The sequence below is a fragment of the Odocoileus virginianus genome, chromosome 27 (assembly GCF_023699985.2).
Source record: "Odocoileus virginianus isolate 20LAN1187 ecotype Illinois chromosome 27, Ovbor_1.2, whole genome shotgun sequence".
Taxonomy (NCBI): Eukaryota; Metazoa; Chordata; class Mammalia; order Artiodactyla; family Cervidae; genus Odocoileus; species Odocoileus virginianus.
In genome coordinates this window covers 13,132,303-13,156,856 of record NC_069700.1, presented here as the reverse complement: position 1 = coordinate 13,156,856, position 24,554 = coordinate 13,132,303, and the positions used below count along the sequence as shown (strand labels likewise).

General features: G+C 41.2%; 1 protein-coding gene across 6 annotated transcripts in view; it reads right to left on the bottom strand.

Annotated features, from left to right (window-relative positions):
- The window catches only part of CDKAL1 (CDK5 regulatory subunit associated protein 1 like 1), a 603,129-nt gene that overhangs the window by 14,515 nt on the left and 564,060 nt on the right, over nucleotides 1–24,554 (bottom strand). For all 6 annotated transcript variants that reach the window (XM_070456204.1, XM_020875786.2, XM_020875784.2 and 3 more), the window contains 2 exons: nucleotides 10,823–10,906; nucleotides 7,242–7,406 (listed from right to left, as the gene is read on the bottom strand). In XM_070456204.1, the coding sequence (XP_070312305.1) occupies nucleotides 7,242–7,406; nucleotides 10,823–10,906 (249 nt within the window). The remainder of the gene's footprint in view (nucleotides 1–7,241; nucleotides 7,407–10,822; nucleotides 10,907–24,554) is intronic.

The following is a 24,554-nucleotide window of genomic DNA, read 5'->3' as shown; positions in this document are numbered from 1 at the left end:
TGAGTCATTCAGGCTCGGGAGTCTGCCCCCCGCCTTCGCCTCGAGCCCACTGCCCCTTGCACTTGCTTCCCCACATGTGGGCAGAGGATGCAGAGGACCCAGCCCCACCCTAGGATGCCTCTTCATGAGTATGCACAGCTGTGTAAAGAACACTGTGAGTGTTCTTGCTGCTCCAATCCAGGCTGGAATAATAAGTAGCGGTAACACAGGTAAGAAGCCTCAACACTCAGTACACAGTAGAGGCTCAGTAAATGGCAGCTATTATTATTATCACTGAGACACAGTCAGTTCCTTGATGCATGCAATTCCCCTCACCATGCCCCGGCCACAAGCCTCGGGAGGGGGAAAATGATCATGAGTGATTGCACAGTTAGTGATACAAGTGAAATGAAAGCTAATTGTTTAGCTTCTGCTTGCTCTGACCATACTGTGGATGGTACTCAAACTGGAGAGTGGAAGGCACTGCTAACATACTAAAGGCCTTTTGAACTCACATAGTCATACGAGTTAGGCTGTAATCCCCAATAAATTCAGCTTAAGAGCACCGAATAAAAGCTATATATCCAGACTGTGAAACCCAAATACGCCCTAACAGATCTACAAATGAAACTAAGTAGAAGCCACAAGAAAGGCAGAAATGGACTAAATATTCAATGTGCTACAGTTTTCACTGTGACACCAATTTAACATGTGGGCAATGAAGAATTCAATTTTATATGAAGTTAAAAAGGAAAGGAAAAAAAAAAAACAACACTAGGGAAAACTGCTTTGGGATTGGAGCCAGCATCTTGGGGGGTGGAAGGAAAAATAGGAAGGAACACGCCCTCATTTGCTTCTAACACGGTTAGCTGATCTGTTTGAAATTAGATCTACTTTCAACTGTTTTAACTTAATTATTAAGCCATTTCTTAACCTCATGAATGCAGTTTTCATGCACTTTCAAATCTGGCCCTGAACTAATAGACCCTTTTACTTCAGTGGTATTGGAAATGAATGTTAGATGGAGAGGGAAGCATTTTAACGATGCTTTTCTAAGGGTCAAAGCTCTGAAAATATAGTATAGTTTGTACATAAAACTCAGTACACCTGAATACCCTGCTGGCCCTTTGTCTGGTAATGAGGCAAACCACGCCACCCTTTAAAACTCCCGCTTCCTCTCTGCGGGCAGTCGGCTGTGTTGGTGCTGAGCTATCTGACCGCTCAAGTGAATACATTATTAGGATCAAAGTCCCGGCAGATGAGAAACAGGCGACAGCTGGGGACCCGGGGGCAGCCTTCCCTTCCCTTGTGAGAAACAGGGCAGGTCCTGGTCTCCATTCTAGAATATTCTTCTTTAAAAGGCGGTGTAAGGAATAAGAGAAAGAAATGCCTGGCAGTAAGAACAGTCAGTGTTGTAAGATTGTTATGAGTCTCTCTCTGGGAATCTGTCATTCTCTCTGTGTGGAGGAACCCTTAAATTGATCTGGTTTCATCTGCCATTCTGTATGAGATCAATGGCTGATGAGCACAATGTTTGCGATGATACAAGACTGTGCAATTTTTACCTTCATTGCCTAAAGTAAAATGATGCCCTAGCATGTGCTGGAAATTATAATGATAATTATTATTAATTATCAGTGACCAACATTTACTGTGACAGGAGCTGACATTTATTGATTGCTGAGTCATTTCTCTGGAAATCCTATGAAGTGGGGACTATTATTATTCCCCAGTTCTAGAGGCAAGAACTAAGTGGGGAAGAGGTTGAATAAGTGGCCCAAGCTCTGTTTCTTATGGTAAAACAGGGATTCAAATGCAGATGATCAGAAACAGAATCCATGTTCTTATTTGCTATACTGTGCTGGATGGCGAAGACCAATGGAAGCAATGTACCACTTAGAACAGTAAAGACATTAAAATAAAAGCCATTAAATCACTGATTTTTAAAGGAATACTTACTACATCACTTTATCGAATACTAACATACATACTATGCAGTGGGTATGTTGTCCACATTATCTAATTTAATCTTCTGCAAATCACTTATCTCCATTTTACAGATGGAGAGACTTGACTGAAGAAGGTGTGCTGTACAACATTGTAGGAATTGTGGTCTGAATCCACACTTGACAGACTCCAAGTCTCAAGCTCTTTTCAGAAAGTTACCCTGCCTCTTCTTTCTTTAAAGTGATTCTTTACAAATATGAATAAACCTAAAAAGAGGAAAACTGCCTACTTCTAAGTTTAGAATTAGGAGAGAATTTTTTTTTCTCTTTTTCAAGGCACAAAATAGCTCTGACTTCTTGACTGTGGATCTAAGCAATGGGAGGATTCAAATGGTGTGTGATAACAGGGGCCACAGAAGGAGGAGGAACATCAGCAGTGAATCTGGCTCGTCTTAATTCTTGTTAATGCTCACATTACCTGGTATTCCTAAGGCAGACTCACAGCTCAAACACCTCATAGAACAAGGGGAAGACGGCTAACACTGTACATTTTCTCATCCTTTTTCCCCTCTTTTTGTACCTAGTGTAAGCTCACTCTGGTATATAAAAAGTCTGGTATTACTACATTAAAATAGCAAAACCGCTTTTACAAATATCAAACACTCCTCCCCCACTTCAGCATCATTTTCCTGGAAAAGTGGGTCTCAAACTTCAGTGTACATCTGTATTATCTAGACAGCCTCTGAAAAAAAAAAATAGAGGACTAAGTCCCTCTCCCAGAGTTTCTGGTTCAGTTTTGGGTTGTGGCCCATGAATTTGCATTATAACAAGTTTCCATATACCGCTGATGCTGCAAATCTGGGGACCACACTTGAGAATCATTATCATAGTCTTGTCCAACTTAGTCATGTCCAACTCTTTGTGACCCCATGGTCTGTAGCCTACCAGGCTTTCCCGTTCATGGGATTTTCCAGGCAAGAGTACTGGAGTAGGTTGCCATTTCCTTCTCCAACTATCATAGAACATCTTATGAAAATGTACATTTCCTCTGCTTTCTCCCATCTCTTCTTCATCCTAAGAACAAAGCTGCCTGACAGTGTCCAGAGAAAAATGCATGATCTGTCCTTTATGTTTTTACCCCTTTGAGCCCTATAGTGCTTTCTATAGGATAACTATTACATAGTTGTTGTTTTTTTTTTTTTATGAAATTAATTATCCTTAAAGAATACTTATTCAAAAATGTTCCCTATTTGGTTAGAGGTGGCATTTTTGGCTCCCATCTTCTCTAAAAATAATCAGAGAAATTTGTCTCTCTATCCTAGTCTCCTCTTCTTCCTGTATTCCTCTAACCAAACTGAAAAGAGGAATAGCAGTAACGATTAAAAAATGTTACTATATGCTGTTTTTATTAGAATATAATTTCTTAGAGGACAGTTACCTTTTGACTCTATAGACGCTTTCCTTTTCCACAATGCTATGGGTATTTATATAACTATCATTGTTTGAAAATAACTAGGCCTTATTTCTATTAATATTTACAGAATTCAAAGTCCTGCCAAAGCGTAGGCATTCAATCCGTTTTTGTCAGATGAAATATTTCAGATACAGAGTCTTAGAGACAACAGAGGTCCAGGGAACCTAAGTGATGTACAGAAGGTCACAGAGTCAACTACTGCAGAGGCCAGAATCCCATGATCCAGATCTCGTAACTCCCACCCGGCCTGTGCTTTCCCCCAGTCTGTTGTACCTCTCCCAGTTTTATCAGAAGTCAGTGGTGCCTAAAGTGAGACAAAATAAGGCCAAAGTAGTGTAGGACTAAAGACTTAGAGAATAATCATAATATTCTCAATTAAGGAAACACATTTACTATGGGAAACACTTTTTTTTTTTTTTTAACAGTAGTTTGCTTTAGATGCTTTGGCTTTTCTAGATTTCTTTATAATGTGCGGAGGAGGAAGCATTTACTGTAGAAAAACTCAGGAAAAGCCAAGAAAATTTAAGAAGATAGAAATTCTGATGGGATTAGTTTCTTTGGCACTGAATAGATTACCCTACCAGAGAAATTCGCTTCGCCCCCCCCCCCCCCCCCACCCCTGGGATTATGTGCACTGTATAATCACAGCTAACTAATTAACAACCAAAGGTCATCTTCAGAGTCTGCTGTTTCTAAAGCAGCTAGATTTAGCAGAAAGGGGAGATAACCACTTAGTAACTACTTACTCTGTCCCAAGCCTAGTTTTAGGTGGTTTACATACCCTATTGAATGCGTTCCTTTCAACAACCCCATGAAAGAAATGATTATCCCCATTTAACAGACTAAACCAAAGCTCACAGGAGTAAATTGACAAGTCGAGATGCAAACTCAGGTCTATCTGACCCCAGGGTCACATTTCATCCACAGAGTGAAGCTCATTTTTTCACTGAAGAGTTCCAGCACCTTTATCAGAGCTCAAAATGTCTGAGGCAGGATTATAACCTCTATTGCCTTCCTCTAAATCCTATAAAAATGGAAGCTGTTCTTCTGTTTAATCTATTTTGGTTCATATCATCAGCAAAAACATTTGTAACACCAGGACAAATGCTTTTTTGAAGAAGGCTTTTTGAACCCCGAGTTTGGCATATCTTTAAAAGCAGACAAATAATGAAGCGGAAAGCTCTGTTCATTAATTTACATGAAGTCACAAATGGTGATAAAGGGCTTGCCGGATGTTCCCCTTAATGTAAATGCACAAATCAATATTCTGAACCCTCTGGCCTCATGCCTGAGATCAACCTATATTTCCTAGAGGGGAAGAAGGGCCAGCAGTCAAATAACCTTTATCCTCATCTCACATAGGACTTCAGGGTCAACCCAGCCCAGAGGAGGGCTGGTCAGGGAGCTGCTGACACCATTTCCCAGGCTGGAGGGAGGCAGAGGAGAATAGAAAAGGCTGGCCCATGGCATTCAAATGGGGCTGCCCTCTTAGAAAGTAACATTCCAGAGAAGGAACCAGTGAAAGGGTGCTGTTTTTCCTCATTTGTATATAATTATAATGTGATGTTTTAAAATACCAGCAATTTTGATAGGCATACATGAAGGAATTAAATCAGGCAGGTTTCTTTGAAATAACACTTTGGCCACTGCTGCTATTTGCCATAAAATCCTTTTCACTGTGGCAATTTAAAATCAACCTTGTAAAACAGACCATGAGGAAAAAGAGTTTTTTTTTTTTTAAGTCACTTGCTTGAAAAATTTCTGAAGTATTACCTAACATATCAAAAGCAATATAATTTAAATGCTGGATTTCATTGCTCCTTCCTGGTCATCCATCCAAACCCCCCAGTATGACGTATGATTTTTTTCTAAACAACAGAAAACATTAATTTCTATGGTTATCAAGTTGGAGAGTTCACTCCTGGTCAAGTAGGCTGACACAATTGGCAGGGTTTAGACAATCCTGATGTCCTACCGACATCACTCGGTATCAGTCAGAGGGCTGTACCCACAGAGTCCTCAGTCAGAGGGCTGTACCCACAGAGTCCTCAGTCAGAGGGCTGTACCCACAGAGTCCTCAGTCAGAGGGCTGTACCCACAGAGTCCTCAGTCAGAGGGCTGTACCCACAGAGTCCTCAGTCAGAGGGCTGTACCCACAGAGTCCTCAGTCAGAGGGCTGTACCCACAGAGTCCTCAGTCAGAGGGCTGTACCCACAGAGTCCTCAGTCAGAGGGCTGTACCCACAGAGTCCTTAGTCAGAGGGCTGTACCCACAGAGTCCTTAGTCAGAGGGCTGTACCCACGGAGTCTTCAGTCAGAGGGCTGTACCCACGGAGTCCTCAGTCAGAGGGCTGTACCCACAGAGTCTTCAGTCAGAGGGCTGTACCCACAGAGTCCTCAGTCAGAGGGCTGTACCCACAGAGTCTTCAGTCAGAGGGCTGTACCCACAGAGTCCTCAGTCAGAGGGCTGTACCCACAGAGTCCTCAGTCAGAGGGCTGTACCCACAGAGTCCTCAGTCAGAGGGCTGTACCCACGGAGTCCTCAGTCAGAGGGCTGTACCCACGGAGTCCTCAGTCAGAGGGCTGTACCCACGGAGTCCTCAGTCAGAGGGCTGTACCCACGGAGTCCTCAGTCAGAGGGCTGTACCCACGGAGTCCTCAGTCAGAGGGCTGTACCCACGGAGTCCTCAGTCAGAGGGCTGTACCCACGGAGTCCTCAGTCAGAGGGCTGTACCCACGGAGTCCTCAGTCAGAGGGCTGTACCCACGGAGTCCTCAGTCAGAGGGCTGTACCCACAGAGTCCTCAGTCAGAGGGCTGTACCCACAGAGTCCCCAGAGGGCTGTACCCACGGAGTCTTCACGTCCTTGTCAAGCTCGTGAGAAGTGTCACTCACTTTCGGGTTTCAGAGACTGTCATCACAATAGGTGAGAATATAGATAATACGACCTTCTTTGTCACTATTCCTAACATTTAATTAGCATGCCTTTGCCATTTCTTTGGGGTGGGGGGTGGGGTGGGTGGGGTGCAGATAATACATCTACTAAAACAAAACTGGAGTTATACAGCCAGATAAATATCACTCATCATTCTTCTGAATGTTAAGTCATTGCTCTACTTTTTATTTTTTTTGGAGCACTTAACAATTGTGTTGAAGAAAGGACATCAAATGATGCTTAGAAACGTGATACACATTTTCATTTCACACTCCATCAGCTTTTACAGCTGTAGCTCAATGAAATGTAAGAAGAGCCTGGCAAACAGCCATATTTACCAAGGTATAAAATAGGGGTCAGGTTACTTTTTTATACAAAGAAAAAAACATGTTTAATTTTCACTCCACATGACTAAAGCAGATACTCAGCTAACACCCTAGAGAAAGGCACCATGACCACATACACTGACATGGTTTAATGCCTGTTTAACTGTAGGTAGGTGGGGTTTTTTTTTTTTTTTTTTTTTTACTGTATTATAATCATTTTCGCAAAGCATGAAAATGATCCTTTTCTTACCTGCTTCCACTCAGGATCTACTGACACAGAAACATACTGGATCAGATCATCTTTGGTGTTAAATCTTTCACCTGGAAATAATGGCTTCTGCCCTCTGCCTCTAGCCTAGAAGCAGAAAGAGCTTCTTCCCTCCGCAGGCAGAGAAGCAAAGCTATAGGCATCAGCAAAAATGCATCTTTCTAATTCGGATTTCGATCTGTCAGAAAGGATTAAAGCCTCATGCATATATAAAATGGGAACTGTACAAGATAACAGAAACATGGTTGGAAATTGCAGAGCTTCCACAGCTGCCTTTTTACTAGCTGGGCAGAGAGGAAGGCCGCTTTTACCTACCTCTGTTAAACCCGAGACTTCTCCTCTTGCTAATGGTTTGCTGATGGATGGCGTGTATACTTTGGCGTCTGAAACTGGCTGCCCCTTCATAAAATGTTTTCCTGATTCATAAATGTCCACTTCGACCATTTTCCCCATGAATGTGGGGTTCTTTGGCACTAAAACCTGAAAAAAAAAATGACAGAAGAGTTAGTTTTTAAAAATAAAATTTTATTTTAGAACAGTTTGAGATTTACAGAATTTTTGTTAACATAGCACAGACAGCTCACATAGCACAGACAGCTCACACACCCCAGGCGCAATTTCCCTCTCATTAACATCTGACGTTGGTATGATACATTTGTCACGATTAATAAGCCAATATTGATGCCTTGTTGCTGTTCAGTCACTAAGTTGTGTTTGACTCTTTGTGAACCCATGGATTGCAGCACGCCAGGCTTCCCTGATCTTCACGATCTCCCACAGCTTGCTCAAATGCATGTGCATTGAGTCAGTGATGCCATCCAACTATCTCATCCTCTGTCGTCCCCTTCTCCTCCCGCTCTCAGTCTTTCCCAGCATCAGGGTCTTTTCCTATGAGTCGGCTCTTGAGGTGGACAAAGTATTGATGTATTACCATTAACTAAACTCTATCCTTTATGCAAATTTCCTCACTTGTCCCTTAATGTCCTTTTTCTCTTCGGGGATCCCATCTTAAGCGGGCTCTATCTTCCAGATGCTCAAAAATCTGGGTATCTAGCAGACAAGGAGGGCATTTCTGGGAGGGGTGGGGCTGCAGACAGTGCTCACTCCTCGCAGGACGCCTGTGTTCCTAAGGCACGTGGAAGGCATGCTCGGAACCCCTCAGGCATCCGCCAGTTACTTCTGCACAGGCCTTTGATATCCTGCTCTCGGCTGTCCCAGGCAATGAAGGAAACTGGGACAGCACCGATGAAACCCTCATACGTTTGGAAGCTTCCAAGTTCACTGTCAGAGTCATGATTGAAGCAGCCACTTTAAACTAAGGCCTGTGTGTTTGGGTGCGCGCGCGCGTGTGTGTGTACATGCCTGTTGTTTTGGGCGGAGAAGAACATTTCACAGCCCCCTTTGCCACAGTTCAAACCTTGGTGTTGAGCTAAATGACTTCTTTAACTGATGGTTTCCATCGTTTCTTTCACTCTGTTATAAAATGCATGTTATTTGCTAGTTCTGCGTCCACACAGAACCAGCTCCTCTGAAAGGTATTTTGGCTGGCTCACAGGAACCTGTCAGATGGTCTCTTTCCACTCGAGATTATAGATCAAGGTACTTGTTTACCTCCAGCAAATGTTTTCCCTCCTCTGGGACTTACAGGTAGCCCGTATGTATTCTGTTCTCCCTGACACTTCTATTTCAGAACTGGAGCTACCTGCCAATCTTTTCAAGTCAGAATCCAAAATAAACAGACTAATTCTGATCCAGCAGTCTACTCTGATATCTAGATACAATCTTCACTTCTGGAGGTCATCTTTTGTAGAAAAATAATTCCTATGAAATCTTTGATAGGCTTGGTTGTAGAGACAAAAAAAAAAACAAAAAAAAAAAACAGTCAGATGAGAGCCAGAAATTCCACATCCAGTTTCTCCAAGTGGCTAAATTGGATCTTGGTCCTTCTGAGTTTGATTTTTTATGACCGCTGAGTACACTGCTTCATCAAAGTATAGGAAAAAGGTCACCTGGGTGGTGGATTACTCATGGCAAGCTAATGAACTAAGAGAGCCTTAGTGTCAGGATATGAAAGCTCTTTTAAATCAGTTTTTATAAAACAAGAAAATCTCTAGAGTAAACTGTCCCTGGGAGATCTGGTACTATTCTGGGGGAAAATAACTCTCCTTGATCTGCTGCCTTGATCTGAATGAAGGGCTCAGTGTTTTTTTCCCCCTCCAGTTTTAATAATTGGAAAAAGCTCCACTGCTTTAAATTGGAGGAAACAGCTAATGAGGCATGCCATCGCCTTTAAAATGAAGGGGAAAAAAAGTTCCCTGCTGAGGCAAAAACCCAGATGGCAAGAGAAAGAAGAGGAAAGAGGCTACCAAAATATAATCCAGCTCCTCCAGAGAGCTGAGCAGAAGGCTGACCTGAAGAGGAAGAGGGTTTTCTGGAGTCGAGATGGAAAACGGGGAAGGCTCAGCTCAAACATGGAGGGCTGGGATCAGTCCTCAGCTGGCTGGCTCAGAAGGTAAAGCGTCTGTCTGCAACGCAGGAGACCCGGGTTCAACCCCTGGGTCGGGAGGAGCCTCTGGAGAAGAAATGGCAACCCATTCCAGTATTCTTGCCTGAAGAATTCCACGGGCAGAGGAGCCTGGTGGGCTACAGTTCATGGGGTCGCGAAGAGTCAGATGCAACTTAGCAACTAAACCACCACCACCACCACCTCAAGTGCAGTCTCCACTGGGGCCTGAACAGGGCACGCGCGGCCTGGGCCTTGTAAAGCTCCCCCCTGCCCCTGAGAGCCCCGTGCCCGGTGTGAGGCGTCCACATGGGGCGCCACGCTGGGACCGCCTCCCACTCCTGCTCCGCTGCTCCCAACACAGGCGGTCGGCCGCACCCGCTCGCCCCTCACCGGGGTGGCCCGTGCTGGCCTGGAGAGCCTTCCCAAGCCACGATCCTCAGGAAAAAAGTCCACTTCTCATTTCATGAGAGAAGAACAAAAGAGTAGGAACACCCACCTGATATTAAGAAAATATAATCCAGGGATGACCCACGGAATCCCTCTCCCCTAGGAGTGTCTCTGACCCGGAGGGCCTATGGCACTTCCTCCCTGCCAGGGCCGATGGCCCCTGGAGGAGGCATCGTGTGCTTTAGTCACTTCTGAACTGCTTTACCCCCTGGGGAAGCGCAATCCTAAACACTGAACGAGAAGTCTGGCTGCTGGCGCGGCAAGGCACGCTGCCTTAGACGGGCGGGGACTGGGGAGTCCCTTCAGGTGGGCCTCGAAGAAAACTCTCAAAGTGAAGCTAGCTTGATCCTCACTCTGGTCTCCAAAGTTGTTCACACAATGTGAGCTGAGTCCAAGGAACACACTCTTTTCCTTTGGCCCTCAGCACTTTTCATTATGATGGAAGTTAAAAAAAAAAAAAAAGGCAATACAAAAAAATAAAACCCTGAAACTAAAAAAGCCAACCAACAGACAACCAACAAAAAGGCTGTGTGAGCGCTGAGACAGGGAGAGGAAGTCCCCGCCCTTCCAGGCTGATGTCGCCGGTGCAGACATCCTTCCTGTCCCCTGGACAGAACTTTTCCCTCCATGGTGCCAGGCTGTGGGAGGCTGGGGCGGTCAGAACTGCCTGTTTCAAACTCCCCAACACCAGAGGCTGCTCCCATCAAAGACGAATGAGGACTAAAACACACTTACTCCTTTGGATAGAATGTTTTGTAGATTAAGCCACAAAGATAAGCCCCATGTTAGTTTGGCTGGCCTGATGCTATAAAACAGCCTTCCTGCCACAAAATGCTATCAACACAAATCTCTGCTACTTTAAGTCTCTTTTGCTTAAATTGATTTACTTTCAGAACTCCTCCTTATTTTGGAGAAATCCCGAGAGTGTGGGAGTGTCTCTTACCTGCTCGTAGAATCGATTGTGCGCAACATAAAACTTGGAATCAAAAGATTCTTCGGTGACTAACACTTGTTGTCTCTGACCAATCTGCGGAAAGAGGGGAGGAAAAAAAATAGAAGCCATCAGGCCAATGTCTGAGAAGCCAAAATAAACGCCAACCCAAAGAGTATGGACCAGTAAGTCATGTCTTTTAAAATTGTTTTTGAAGATTTCTTTTTTTAAATGTTGGCCATTTTTAAAGTCTTTGTTGCATTTATTACAATATTGCTTCTATTTTATGTGTTGGTTTTCTGGCTGTGAGGGATGGGGGATCTCAGCTTCTCAGCCAGGGGTGGAACCCACACCCTGTGCACTGGAAGATGAAGTCCTAATCACTGGACCACTGGGGAAGTCCCAAGTCCTGTCTTCTTGAATTTAAAGCAGATCCAGATTGCTAGCAGATCCAGATTGCTAGCTACTTAACAGCCAATACAAGAATCACTGATTCAAATTTCCAGAAAGGCATTATTACTTATGTAGTAATATAAAATTTGGGTAGAAAAAATTTTATTGTCTTAGAGAACTATGAAGCAAAACTTGGTCTTATGTCTTCCTTTAACAGAAGTTAGATAATTAAGGCTTCTGAGACATACAAAAATCTTCTAAATATCACTTTGTTTCTTGAAACAAAGTTGCAAAACAAGCCAGAACAAGCTGCTTCTAATCCAAATTCATGAAAATATTTTGGCAATATGAAAGACTGGTAATAAACATTAATTTGAGTTATGAGGGATGTAACACTAAAGAAAATGCCTCAAAAACTAGTCATTAAGTCTTTGCACCTAAACATTTCATACACTGCATGCAATTCTGAAATTATTGATTAATTCAGTTATTTGCTTAATATATACATTTTCTCTCTCATGGGCAACTGTCTCTTTTTTGCTGCAGCTGTGACTGCATATTCATTTTATTTTTTTAAGAGGCTATTCTCTACAGGATCTGTATTTAAGATTTAAGCATGCATTTTTAATAACCAAGAAGTTAAATTAGCCAAAACGTTGGTTAAAGCATTGTGACCATTCTAAATTATTCTACCATTTCCAAGTTTATTCCACTGTGAAATGCAACATTTAAAGTATCAGTTATTTTTTTTTTTTAAACAAGGTTGTCAAAATGGCTGATACAGCAAACCAGCTATATTAGATGATTATGACTAGAATCGTTTTTGCCACTGCCCCTTGATAAATACAACCCTCCATGTTAAAGTACATTGGCAAGATTTTTTTGAACAAAATCCCTTTTCTCATATGTAGGGACTTGTCACCATGTTCAGGCAGTTACCACTTAGGAAACATAAACACAGCTGCACTAAATAGACCACCTAACAATTAAAAAGAAAAAACTGAACACACCAAACTCCTCTCTCCATTATACAGTGCCAATACACTATAATTTGCTCTTTTTTTTTTTAACTCTATCATTCAAATGTAGCCACTTAGTAAGGTCTCCAAGACGATACATCACAGATTGATGTAGTTCACTCCTTGAAAACCACTGAAAGTTCCCGCAACATTAATCTCTTTTAAACATCAAGTTACAACAAAAGGAAGTTCTCCTAACTTCTACTTTGAGTTTTAATGGCCCTGTTTATTAAAAAAAACAAAAACAAAAAGAAAACAACAAAAAAAAACTGATCAATACTGGGTTTCACTGAAGTATATTCTTCTGGAAGGAAACTTAGAATGTTTGCACACATTTCACAGTGTGAGTTGCTTATGACTTAGGATAAGTATCTGTCAATGGTTCTTAAGGAAATCTGCAATTACACTTCATCTAACGTTAAGTTTTCAGGAAATTAACAATACGAGACTGCAAAGCCACCTAAAACGAATGCTGTGACTCTCCTCTTGTTAGAATCAATGTGGATGGTTGCAGTTATCATTTTGGGGGTTATTCCATTTTATCTGGAGAGACTAACCATGACAGTAATACATACACATAGAGTTAGAAAAACTTGCTATGTTTATACAGCACAGGGCAGGGCATTTGATCAACCATTAGAGAACAATCTGTAAGGCGTATTTAACTATTTGCCAATGGGATTCAGGAAAATTGCGATGGGAAGTCATTTATAGCGGCAAACACCTCTCCAGTCACCCTTTTGGTCCCTTCAGCCATTGATTTTGTCTCATTGGCTCTTTAAGTTCCTCAGAAGCTACTGAGCAAAAATGAGCATGAGCAACCTAGGACTTTGACCAAAAATTGATGCCATCTATCCCCACCCCCTGAAACTGCCCTCCCTGCCATAAAAAAAAAAAAAATGCTCTAATGCAGTATTTTTTAATGAATGAACTGAACATCAAATATGACTTTTAAGAGAATTTCAAATAACCTTAAAAACAACAAAGTTAGGGAAGTGTGTAGAGGGGGGATTGAGCTGGAATTCTGGAAGAGGCAGCATTGCCTTGGTGACAGTAAGGAAACTTACAGGCCAAATGTGTAAGTCTCAAATCTTTTTTTAAATGAGCCATCTCCCTATTTTCCAACCGCTTTCTCCCCAACCCTATGTGAACTGTAAACCCACAGAAGGATCCAGAGGGTGACTCCCAGATAACGGGAACTTTCAAGGACAGGATGGAAGGGGAAAGTGATGAAGGGAGAAGGAAGGGTCAGAGCAGGAATGCACAGTTCCAGCAGAACCCTGGGGAGAGGAAGAAGGGTTATTCAAAGACATCAAATGCCACATGTTCAAATTGGAGAGCGGGGCGAGAGGACACGGGTCTGAGTAGATTATTTTTAAAAGATATAAGAAATTTGGCTACATTTTGGGCCTTTGATTTCCTCATAGGAAAAAAAAATGAGAGTTTGGTAGAAGTGACATGGAGGTGGAGAGGTGAGCAGACAAAAGAGGAAGTGGATTCTGATTTTTAGAGGACCTTTCGGTTCCAAAATTCTAAGTTGTCATTCATAGTAGATTTGATCTGCTGACAAGGTTTCAGATGAAGGAAATTTGTACTCTGAATCCAGGCTGTCCCTTTTCTCCCAGTCAATGAGTGCTTAGAGCCCTCTGCAAACTAGAGCCATTTTCTTGCTGCCCTGAAAGGAACAACTTGATTTTAATACCCACCAGAGAAACATTGACCAAGTCTCTCATAAAGCTATCCAGTGACCTGTACCTGAAGAATCCTGTTAAAATCTTCCCAACAAAGCCCTTTTTAAAAATAATTTCTTTGCCTTTTGATTTGCTTTACAGGTACATAATCTATAGCTGATTTAACAAAATGCTTTTCTAATTTCTAAAACATTTTAGAGGTTAAGAAGTTGGGCTAGGAATACAGTCTCTTGCACTTCTCAGTTTCCATTTACAAAGTCTGACCTTCAGGACATGCGTCAGAACTTTTCAAAGTGGCTGTCAGACCTGGCACCTGCTGTAAGCAGCCAGACATACTCTAATTTATTCATCAGATGTCAGTGAAGACAGTGGCTTTTCCTAGGACATGCACAACTTCCTACAGTCCATGTGAACCTGACTTCAAAATTACATTTTATGAGAAATGAACTGCAGAAATGTTGCAGGGAGGAAGCCAATTCTGACTCCATGTTGGAAACTTTCCTTGACTTGCATTTTGTTGCTTTTATTATGATAATCAATACTCCATGGCTTATTATTATTGGTACTCCATGGTGTGCCTGGAGGACCCTGCCCCTCTGTTTGACTGTAAGCTATAGTGCCTTTGTTCGGCTCTTGGAGAGACAGTTTCTTCCTGCCCACCTGTGAATAGATTAACACACCCCTTCCAAGGGCTGGCCACTCCCTTGGAGATGTTTGGCAAGATGGAAGACCCTTTCACTTGACTTCCCCACTGCCTCTCCCTCTCTGTTCTGCCTTTTGACTTTAGTTCCTCATTGTTTCTTTCTCTCCGATCGATTAAAGAATCTGGCATCCAGACCCCAATAAGATGGTTATTTTGAGGTGCTAGCCTGCCATCTTCTCGGCCTGCCAGCTCCTCGATTAGAGTCTCTTCCCTGCCTCAACACCTTGTCTCTGGGATTCACTGGAACCTGTTGTAACAGAAACAGTCCTATGAAACCACCCCACCATTTCACAGATGGGGTCACTGAACGTACAGAACAAGCCCACAGGATCCTGCATGACTGCTGATCTCACAGAGCTGATGGGAACCATGGTCCCTCCTATGAAGGGGGAGGTGCAGGTGGGGGTAGAACTTTCCAGGCTTTGTTGGAAAGATGTGAAAAAAAAAAAAAAAGCACTTCTGCTTTTTTTTCCCCCCAAATACAAAGGCAGAAAATAAAGACTGCATTCCCTTGAATAGACAAAGAAGCTCAGAACCTGAAAGGGGCTTAGCAAACTCTGATTTCACAGAGAGGAGACTGAGGTTCAGCCGAATGCACTGATCTGTTCAGTGGCCGAGAGAAGTCTCGGAAGCGTCCTTGCTACTAGGTGTCTCCTATGTAATTCTGAGCTGCAGAAAACATACAACATCGTGGCTCTGATTCTGGAGTGTGCAGCTTTCCTTGAGCAGGGAAACATCTGTGACAAACAAAAAGCAGCAAAGCAGTGGCTTTTTTTTTTTTTAATTCAATTTAGGGGCAGATTTTTCAGTCCGTTATATAATCAGCTGGCTGTGTTATTTGTGTCACATCTATGCTTCAAATTTCCCCAGTGCCTGAAGTGGTGAGAAACATCAGTTCTAACCATATGGGCAGATAACACACAGAAAACACACACTTGCATGAAAAAAGCAGAGGTTTCCAACAGAACTGGGTTGCTGAATGAATGCTCATTCAAGTACATTCTATTTCTCCACGGGTCCTAAAACAAACAACATTCTGCACGGCTATTTCAGGATGTAAAGAGAGATGTAAAAGAACTGCTTCAAGACAGGCAGATAATACTGAAATTTAACAAAGACATTAAGAGTACTTGGGTTTTTACCTTTAACCCAGTAAGAATTGTGACTTGTATCAGCATTCCTTGAACTAGAAGAAGCAGAGTTTCTTTTAAGCCCATAATGTGGCTTTAAAATACAAACTTTATGTAAATTTTACTTTTCTCAACTTTTTTTTTTCCTTCTCACTTTTGTTTTACTTAAACAGAAAACCTTATGTGTGGCTTTGGAAAATAATTGCAATTCACCTTCTACTCTTAAAGGGTCAGGTTACAGAGATTTCAATAATTCAATATAACTGCTCAGAGTACCCAAAAACATTCATAAAGGACAGATGTATATTAGACTTGTGTAAGAGAAATATTTATTTCTTGAAAACAGTTATAAGAAGGTAGAGGAATTATTTTGCTTCCTCTGAAAAGTTTCTAGCAATTAATTTTTCTGTCTAGTTGCCTTAGGTGGAGAAATGGAGATTAAAACACATGTATCAAAAGCTCTCATAATTATTTACTGCACATTTCTAATAAACTTGAATTTTATCTCTGCTTATCCTATATAATATTTTGACATGCTACTTTTGTAGCTAAGTTTTTTTTTTTTTTTTTAAATTGTAGATAATAAAATACAATTTTTCTACCTGACTGGTTTCTGAATGCATGACTCTGGAAAATGTCAAATGTCTTTCTTTAGCTCCAGTCAAATTAGTTTTTTTTTCCCCCTAAGCTGCCTGGAACATGTTAAACACAAGGCTGTGACCTTAAACTCTGAAATAATATTTCTAGTGTCTGTGCAGAAGCCTGCCCTCACATACACCTTTAGACTAATTACTGCAGTGTAATGTTGCCAGTGAACCACTGTAATTACACTTGGAGAAAAGTATGGTCTTGTTCTTTCCTAGCTAATGAAAATGATAACCTTTCCATTTTGATTCATCATTCACAACAGGCAGAGCATGCGATGCTGGGTCTCCAGGGTATACAGTAATTTTCCTGACTGTTTATGCACACTTCTGTTTTCTGGCCCTGCAGAAGCTGGAATTAAAGAAGCAGGCATACTTAAGCTAAAAACAGTCAACAGTAATAATAGCAATAACATTAAAATTTAATATCATCCTTATCCACAATGCCATTCTATAACGAAACAGGGCCGTGACATGGGAATGTGTGTCAACACGATGATAGCACAGAAAACAAGTAATGAGCCTGTAAGTCCAGCGTATTGAAAATGCCTGCCATCAGTTTGCTGGTCTACTTAAGGATTCCCGAGAGACGATGGAGGACAGTTCACTGTGAAAGGGGCTGGACTTGTATCCGACTCTTAAACAATGATGGGAAATACATTCTATTAGATTTCTTTTTAATACTATCCTCTGTGTGAAAAAAACACATATTCGCTAGCTATTCTTACTATTAGAATTAAGCGTGTTCAAAGGGAAAGAATGCTCCTTTAATGCAGAATATCCATACCTCTAAAGTGTTTATATATCTAGTAATTGCCATGAGTATCTTAATGTCTCTATTATTCCTTCCTCACATTTCAGAAATAACCTAAACACACACAAAAAACAATCTGGCTTGCTGACAGTCCTTCCTCCCAAAGCAGTGATGAAAGTTACAAAGACCAGACCCAAGGTGGTTCTGCTGAATCGAATCAGACAATGAAATTTCTTCTAACAACGGCCCTTGTGTTTTTGTCTTCAGTTGCTGGCTGATTTTCTTCTAGCTATGTGCCCATCCCAGTAAGAGAAAGGCAACCAAAGGGGGTCTCTTCCCAGGTGGAGGCAATTTCATTCCTAACAAAGGGTTTTTTTCTACTGTTGGTTGATCAGTTCAGTTCAGTTCAATTGGTCAGTTGTGTTCGACTCTTTGCGACCCCATGGACTGCAGCATGCCAGGCTTCCCTGTCCATCACCAACTCCCGGAGCTTACTCAAACTCATGTCCATTGTGTTGCTGATGCCATCCAACCATCTTACCCTCTGTTGTCCCCTTCTCCTCCTGCCTTCAATCTTTCCCAGCATCAGGATCTTTTCCAATGAGTCGGTTCTTCGTATCATGTTGCCAAAATATTGGAGTTAGCCAACAATAATCAGTATAGTAACAGTGCTTTATTGATATAGTAATTCTCAACAGCGAATAGTTACATGACAAATGTTGACCTGATTCCTTGGCTGCATTAGAAATCTGCACCTCAGCGCTGACTGAACTTCCAATTTGAAAACCAGTCAAGTTTTAATTATATGCCTGGAGATTTTTGGTAATCTAGAACATTCTGAGGTATTATCTGCAATGCTTTTGTGGAATTTTTAAAAATTGTGATAAGAACATACAACATGAGATCTATTCTCTTAACAAGTCCAAATAAATTGCCTTTCCTTATCACATATTTGGCACAAGTACGTTACACGTATTTTTCCCAAACTAGGCAGGCTCTACAATGCCCACGTGGTATAGGAAAGAGCTCAACATGTAAAACTATCAAAAGTGCTAAAATCAGATGTTGCCAGTAAAATCGATTCATGAGATCTTATTAATGGGATGACCAAGCAGGGGCCAACATGGGATATGTATGTGGAACCCTTTTTTATTAAGATTTCAGTTCCAAGATTGAACGAATTATCTCCATTTGCTTCTGCCTTCCCAATCTTTTCCCATTGGTCCCTATCAATCATTGCTCAGCATGTCTGGGCCACTGTTCTTTGACGAGCTTTTCACATAAGTGTAAAGGTGACCATACTTACATCTTAGAACTGTTGAACAGATTACCTCCTTGGAAAGCATCTTTAGAATTTTTTGCTTCACTGGTAACACAATAAATGATTCAAATTACAAAAAGAAAGGAAGGTAGGCAGGTGAGTTTTAGAGGAGATTTAATGTTAACATATAACTCATCAAGTTTATCTGTAACTTTAAAATTGGATTTTATCCTGACAGGTGCTTTCAGGCATGTGGTAAAGAAGTAATCTAAAACTGCACTACCCAGTCCAGTGGCCACTAGCCACAGGTGGCTGCGGAGCACCTGAATGTGGCAAACCCTCAGTGAGATATGCGGGAAAACATACACCAGGATAAAAAACAGCAGATCTCAAAAATTTAACGCAATTAAAAGTATACAAACTAACTTATTAATTTTACATTGATTACAGGTTGAAGTCGTCAAAACTGATAAACAGAAACCTCAATTAAATTAGTCAAGAGGCCGGAAGAGGAAGCTCTGTGCTTCAGGAGGATTGTACCAGCCAAGAATAAAGAAGATTTCCTCTACTTTCCTGGCAAGAGCTCAGCCAATGTGAGACTGAAACAACGCAGCCAAAAAAAAGTTACAATAGTGCTCTGAACTCTCAATTCCTCCAGGGAACTCTTCGCTTCCTATAGCCCTCCTGATGACTTCTCGCCTTCTTTAAAAGAGTTCTCTTCTCCCTGCTTTGTGGAGACTTGCATGTGGCTCCGTGGTTGTGGCTTCCCAGGTGGCTCAGTGGTAAAGAATCCACCTGCCAATACAGGAGACCTAGGTTTGATCCCTGGGTCAGGAAGATCCCCTGGAACAGGAAATGTCAACCCACTCCAGCATTCTTGCCGGGAAATCTCATGGGCAGAGGAGCCTGGAGGGCTACAGTCACAGAGCTGGACACAACTGAGTGACTAAGTACCCACACATGTACCATGGTTGTAGGCACCAAACTTGCAATTCTTTGTTGATCTGTAATAAATCTATTTTTTTGGAGAAACAAATGGCAGTCTTATTTGTTGTATGGCAATGAAATAGTGATTTCTGATATGCTGAGTTAAATAAAATATATTAAAATTTACTTCACCTAGTTTTTATTTTTTTAGTGTAACTACTAGAGAATTTAAAATAACATCTGTGATTCATTTCCATTGGATAGTGCTGTTCTAAAACATTACTATGTGATTTTAAAAAATTTAGCAGAAATTCCCCCTTTCACTATTTAGGACCAGATTAATTTTTTCCCCTTTAACTCACCCCAAACACCCTTATTTGCACTAATTATGTAAATACAATGCTTTAATTTTAAGAAAGAATACCTACATATCTATAAATTTTAGTTAAACACAGGGATTTTAAACTACTAAATTTTTCTTTTTGACCTTTAAATTAATCTTGTTTCCTTTTTTTCCTGGTCAACCCTAGCCTTTCCAAAAGCTTAAGGCATGATCAATTTGCTGGTTGTTTTCCAGGTAATCCGGGCAACCAAAGAAAGGCTGTCTAAAATTTCCAATCTGTCATTTCCCATTCTGTGTGGCTGCAAGAGCAACCATATAAAAAACAATGATGTTTGGCAGAAATAGACCATTCTCAAATTCATTTTTTAAAAAGCCAAAATGAACATCCAAAATCCCTACCGCCTTTGGTAAGATCAATCTTTTGTTAGCAACCCTATTACCAAAGAACTCAGCATAGATGTGAGCAATAAATAACACGTGCGGCGCACCCACCATCTTTCAACCATTTGCCAGTCAGGATGGAGGCAGAGGAAGCAGAAAGGATTAAGCAGAAATCAAAGACAGCCAAGCTCTAATGGTGTCTAATTAACATAACAAAAGACACAACTACAATCTTTCAGCAGTGGGCAATACATCTCATTAAAGACTGAATAACAATTATTCTCTCCTGCTCCCTACCAGCCCCGCCCCCCTCCGTGCTTCTTGGCTCGGCTCAGGGAGACCCTGAGAGCTGGGCTTGAGAGCGTCTGCCTTCTGGGCCAGGCATTATGGCTGCAGGCAAAGAGGCCACTTGTATTGCTCTGCACCTGCATCTCAGTGCTTTATTCTGCTTTCCTCTTCTGCTGTGAAAATGTAGCTTCTCCAAGCACATGGCAAGTCCTACTATAGGGCTGTTTATAGGTATATAATATTGAGAAGTGGCAATGACGACTTAAAAAATAAATACCAGTTCCCTCCTGAAATATCTTTATTTAAAGACAATTGATCTGTTTCTCTTCCCTTATTCTGTTTTTCCCCTCCCTTTGATATCACTATCCTGTTTCAGAGTTAATGAAGCTAAATTGAAATTCAACCAAATTTATTGCAACCAGTAATTAGTCTGAGCATGTGTGCGTGTGTGCATGCACGCACACACACACACACACACCATGAAATTTAAATGTCTGGTTCAGACCTATCCCTTCTCCCCATCTTCTCTTGATGATAGACAACTGAGAAAATATATGAAATTCAACACAAGGAAATTGAGGTTGCGGGTGAACACGTGGGTAGTTTTTGTATAAATTTAAACCAAAAACAAAAGATTCTAGTTAAATCAAGGATAAAGAAATATTCTTCCAGGGTGATCACTAAGAAAGATGGAAGTGTCAAGAAATCCTATGTACTTTTTCATATCAATCTACTTCAGGGGAAGGACTGAGTATTGAGAGGGTAGGAAAGAGAAAATAATGCAGTTATTTAAATTGAACAATTTCCAATTCTAAGCTGTAATTTTTTGGTCAGTAACCTTTCAAAAAGGAATCTAGTTGTGAGGGCTGCTTTGATTTTTTTTTTAATGGCCTTTCCTGCCAAATACCAGAGTCTACTTAAACCCAAACACCACTCTAGGAAAAGCTGTTGATCACAGGGGTGGACAGGGACCTCTATAAGTGTTACAGAGACTCAAGAACAGAAACTGAGCCAACGCATCAAGCAGCTGGGAAAACGTCCTCAGCCCGTGTAGTACGTCTGGATTGTCCACACTGGCAAAGTCACTGCCGTGCAGGGACTGAGAGACCTTGAGAATATTAAGGTAGTTCACATCATGAATGGCAGACTGGAGTGAGATATTTTGATGCTACATGCACTCTGCATGTGGCAGCATACAGTTAAAATAAAACTTGAGAAGTCACTTTACTCTTAAAAGACCCTTCTCCTTCTGGTGAACTACTCCACATTCAAGAGCCGGTTTCCACCTTCCACCCGTGAGGAAGAGTGAGTTTTTAAAAATCTTTTCTTCCACTAAATTTTTTCTGTTTAGTAGATCACCTTATACCTTTAGAGAAAACAAAACAAAACAAAACACCTTCTTAGAAGTCTATCCCAATTTATATTTTAAAGCATAACAATTTGGTGTTTTAATTCTCAGTCAGTAACTAGATCTCTGGAAACCATCACAGTCTGAATCTATGGTCTAATATCTTACAAAGCTTTCTGGGTACATTGGTAGAATTTCATTCTCTTTTAAGACAGAGCCCTGGCCAACAGAAAAGCTTGAAGACTACTAAGCAGGGAATCAAGAATTCTTTTGTTTTCCAGATGAAGGAACAAGATAAAACCCCAGAAGATCAACTAAGTGAAGTGGAGACAGGAAATCTACCCACCAAAGAGTTCAGGGTAATGATTGTAAAGATGATCCAAGAACTCAGGAAAAGAAAGGATGCACAGACTGAGAAATTACAAGAACATTTTAGCAAAGAGAAGATGAAACAATCAATCAAACAGAGCTGAAAAATACACTAGAAGAAATCAATAGCCGAATGAATGCAGCAGAAGAACAGATCAGTGAGTTGGAAGGCAGAGTGGTGGAAATCGCTGTCATGGAACAGAATAAAGAATGGAAAGAAACGAGGACAGTTTAAGAGACCTCTGTGACAACATCGAAAGCACCAACATTTGCATTATAGGAGTCCCAGGAAGAGAAGAGAGAGAGAAAGGGCCTGAGATAATAGCTGAAAACTTCTCTGACATGGAAAAGGAAACAGTCACACAAGTCCAGGAAGTGCAGAGTCGTTCCAAATAGGATGAGCCCAAGACACATAATAATCAAACTGACCAGAAGCCTGTGGTTTGACCTCTGCCACTAACAAGCTGTTTTGACTCCACAAATAAATGACTTTGGGGCCTCAGTTTCCTCATCTTAAAGGGGGTTTGAAACCAGTCAACTGAAAGGCTACTTCTGGTTCACATATCCGTGGAGGCAGCAGTGCCAGCAAGGTGTCCTGCAGTGAGGGCTAAGCGCCCACAGTGGAAACTGCACTTCAGCAGGCAGTGGTCGTGGGGGCAGCAGCAGGTTCAAGCATCCGCTGGACACAGCCGGGCTGGCCCTTGCTGCACACCTAGCACTAGTCTAATCACCATTGTTCCTTCCCTTCACTTCCAGAGCTGACAGGTAGCCTGGAATTAATAAAATTTGCCAAAGGCAAGGTTGAACAGAAGAATGAATGGGGGTAACATTTCAGGTATTCAGTTTACCTGTCTGAAAGAAATAATGACAATAATTATCTGGTTTGAATCTTGAGTTGTCTTTAGATTAATGACCTAACTTTTGGGAGTCAGTATGTGTGCTGGAAAAGTTGGATGACAATTGGCATTACAGCTGATGGGACTCCTGTTTCCGCCAGGAGTAAATTCCCAAATTTCATGTATCTTTCATTGGCTGTAGAAGGTAGATCTGTTAGCTGAAACATATTTATGAGTTCAACCTTACTCCTGGATATCTTGACTGAAGGAGTCAGGAGAAAAATTTAATTTTAAGTAGAAAACCATCTTGGGGCTCTATTCAATTACTGCTGCAGAATAGACATAAGTTTTAGAAAGCAATGCCGTATGGATGCAGGACTATTTAGCGTCTATAGATGGTGGCTAAACAAGCTAACAAAACAGAAGGCTGCAGGGGCAATTAGGACCAGGCCTTAAGGTCCCCAGGTCAGTGTCTTACTGGGCTTGTTGTTACCTCTCTTGAGGAAATCTGCCCCCAAAGCAGAGATAGCTCTGTACTTCCTTTTCAAAGCCATGACTGGAAAGGATTTCAGAGAAAGCAGAACACATTTAAGGGGAAAAAAGGAAGAAGACTGTCCAATATTGATAAACCTACATTTTTTCAGAAGCTATTGGAAAGATGAATTATGCTAAAAAAAGAAAAAAAAAAAAAAAAACCACCCCAAGCAGCTTCTTGTCATTTCTAAAACATGATCCTGTGCCTTCCTGAAAGAGTTAAGGCTATATAAATATTTATCATTCTTCTTTCAAAAGGATAAGAAAAATTCCTTCTGCATACATGAATTTCAGATTGCTAGGCAAACATCAGGATATGGTCAGAGGCCCATCATCTTAATGAGGATATGGTAGTGATAATTTTTTTTTTAAAGCTTGCTTATATGTGATCAAAAATACCCTAGAGATTTTGATTTTATACTTGGGCACGCACAGGCCCATGAACAGTTAATGCTTTCAGAAGCATATGGGTGGGATAACAGGAATACCATCAAGGGCTTACAGTGGGACTAGGGTGAAAGATTCATTAAAAGTGATAAATAGGATATGCCTTGCTTAATGTCTTGCAACTGCAAATTTAATACAGCAGGCCAGTGACTATGCATTTTAACTGTCTTTATTTTTAAGAGAGCTGCCAGATTTTAATTACAGATTAAACAGTTATTTGCAAATGAGTACCTCTTCATTAACATATCAGAATCATAATAATAAACAATTCTGTTACCAAACAGTGCATAGGGCAGTGGGAAGTTCAAGAACAGTACATACACATGGCCCCATAGCAGGGCAAAATATCCTACTTATGGTAGGCGAGCTGATACCTTAAATTTTTTTAGGGGAAGTAAATAACCTAGATGAAAGCTCACAAGATTCTACATTTTATGAGATCAGAGATTGTGCTTCTTTTATCTACAGCTATATCACTAGTGCCAACACCATGCCTGGTTCACTGTAGGTGCTTAATAAATGTGGAATGAATGAGTGAACTAGTTTAAAGAGTTCATATTCGTATTTTGCAGTTACACTCAAGCACTGATATTTTGTAAAAATTTGCTAAACTGGAATCAAATTATCAGTGAGGTTATTCTCAAACAATTTAATTCTCAAGTTTATTCCAAGGAAC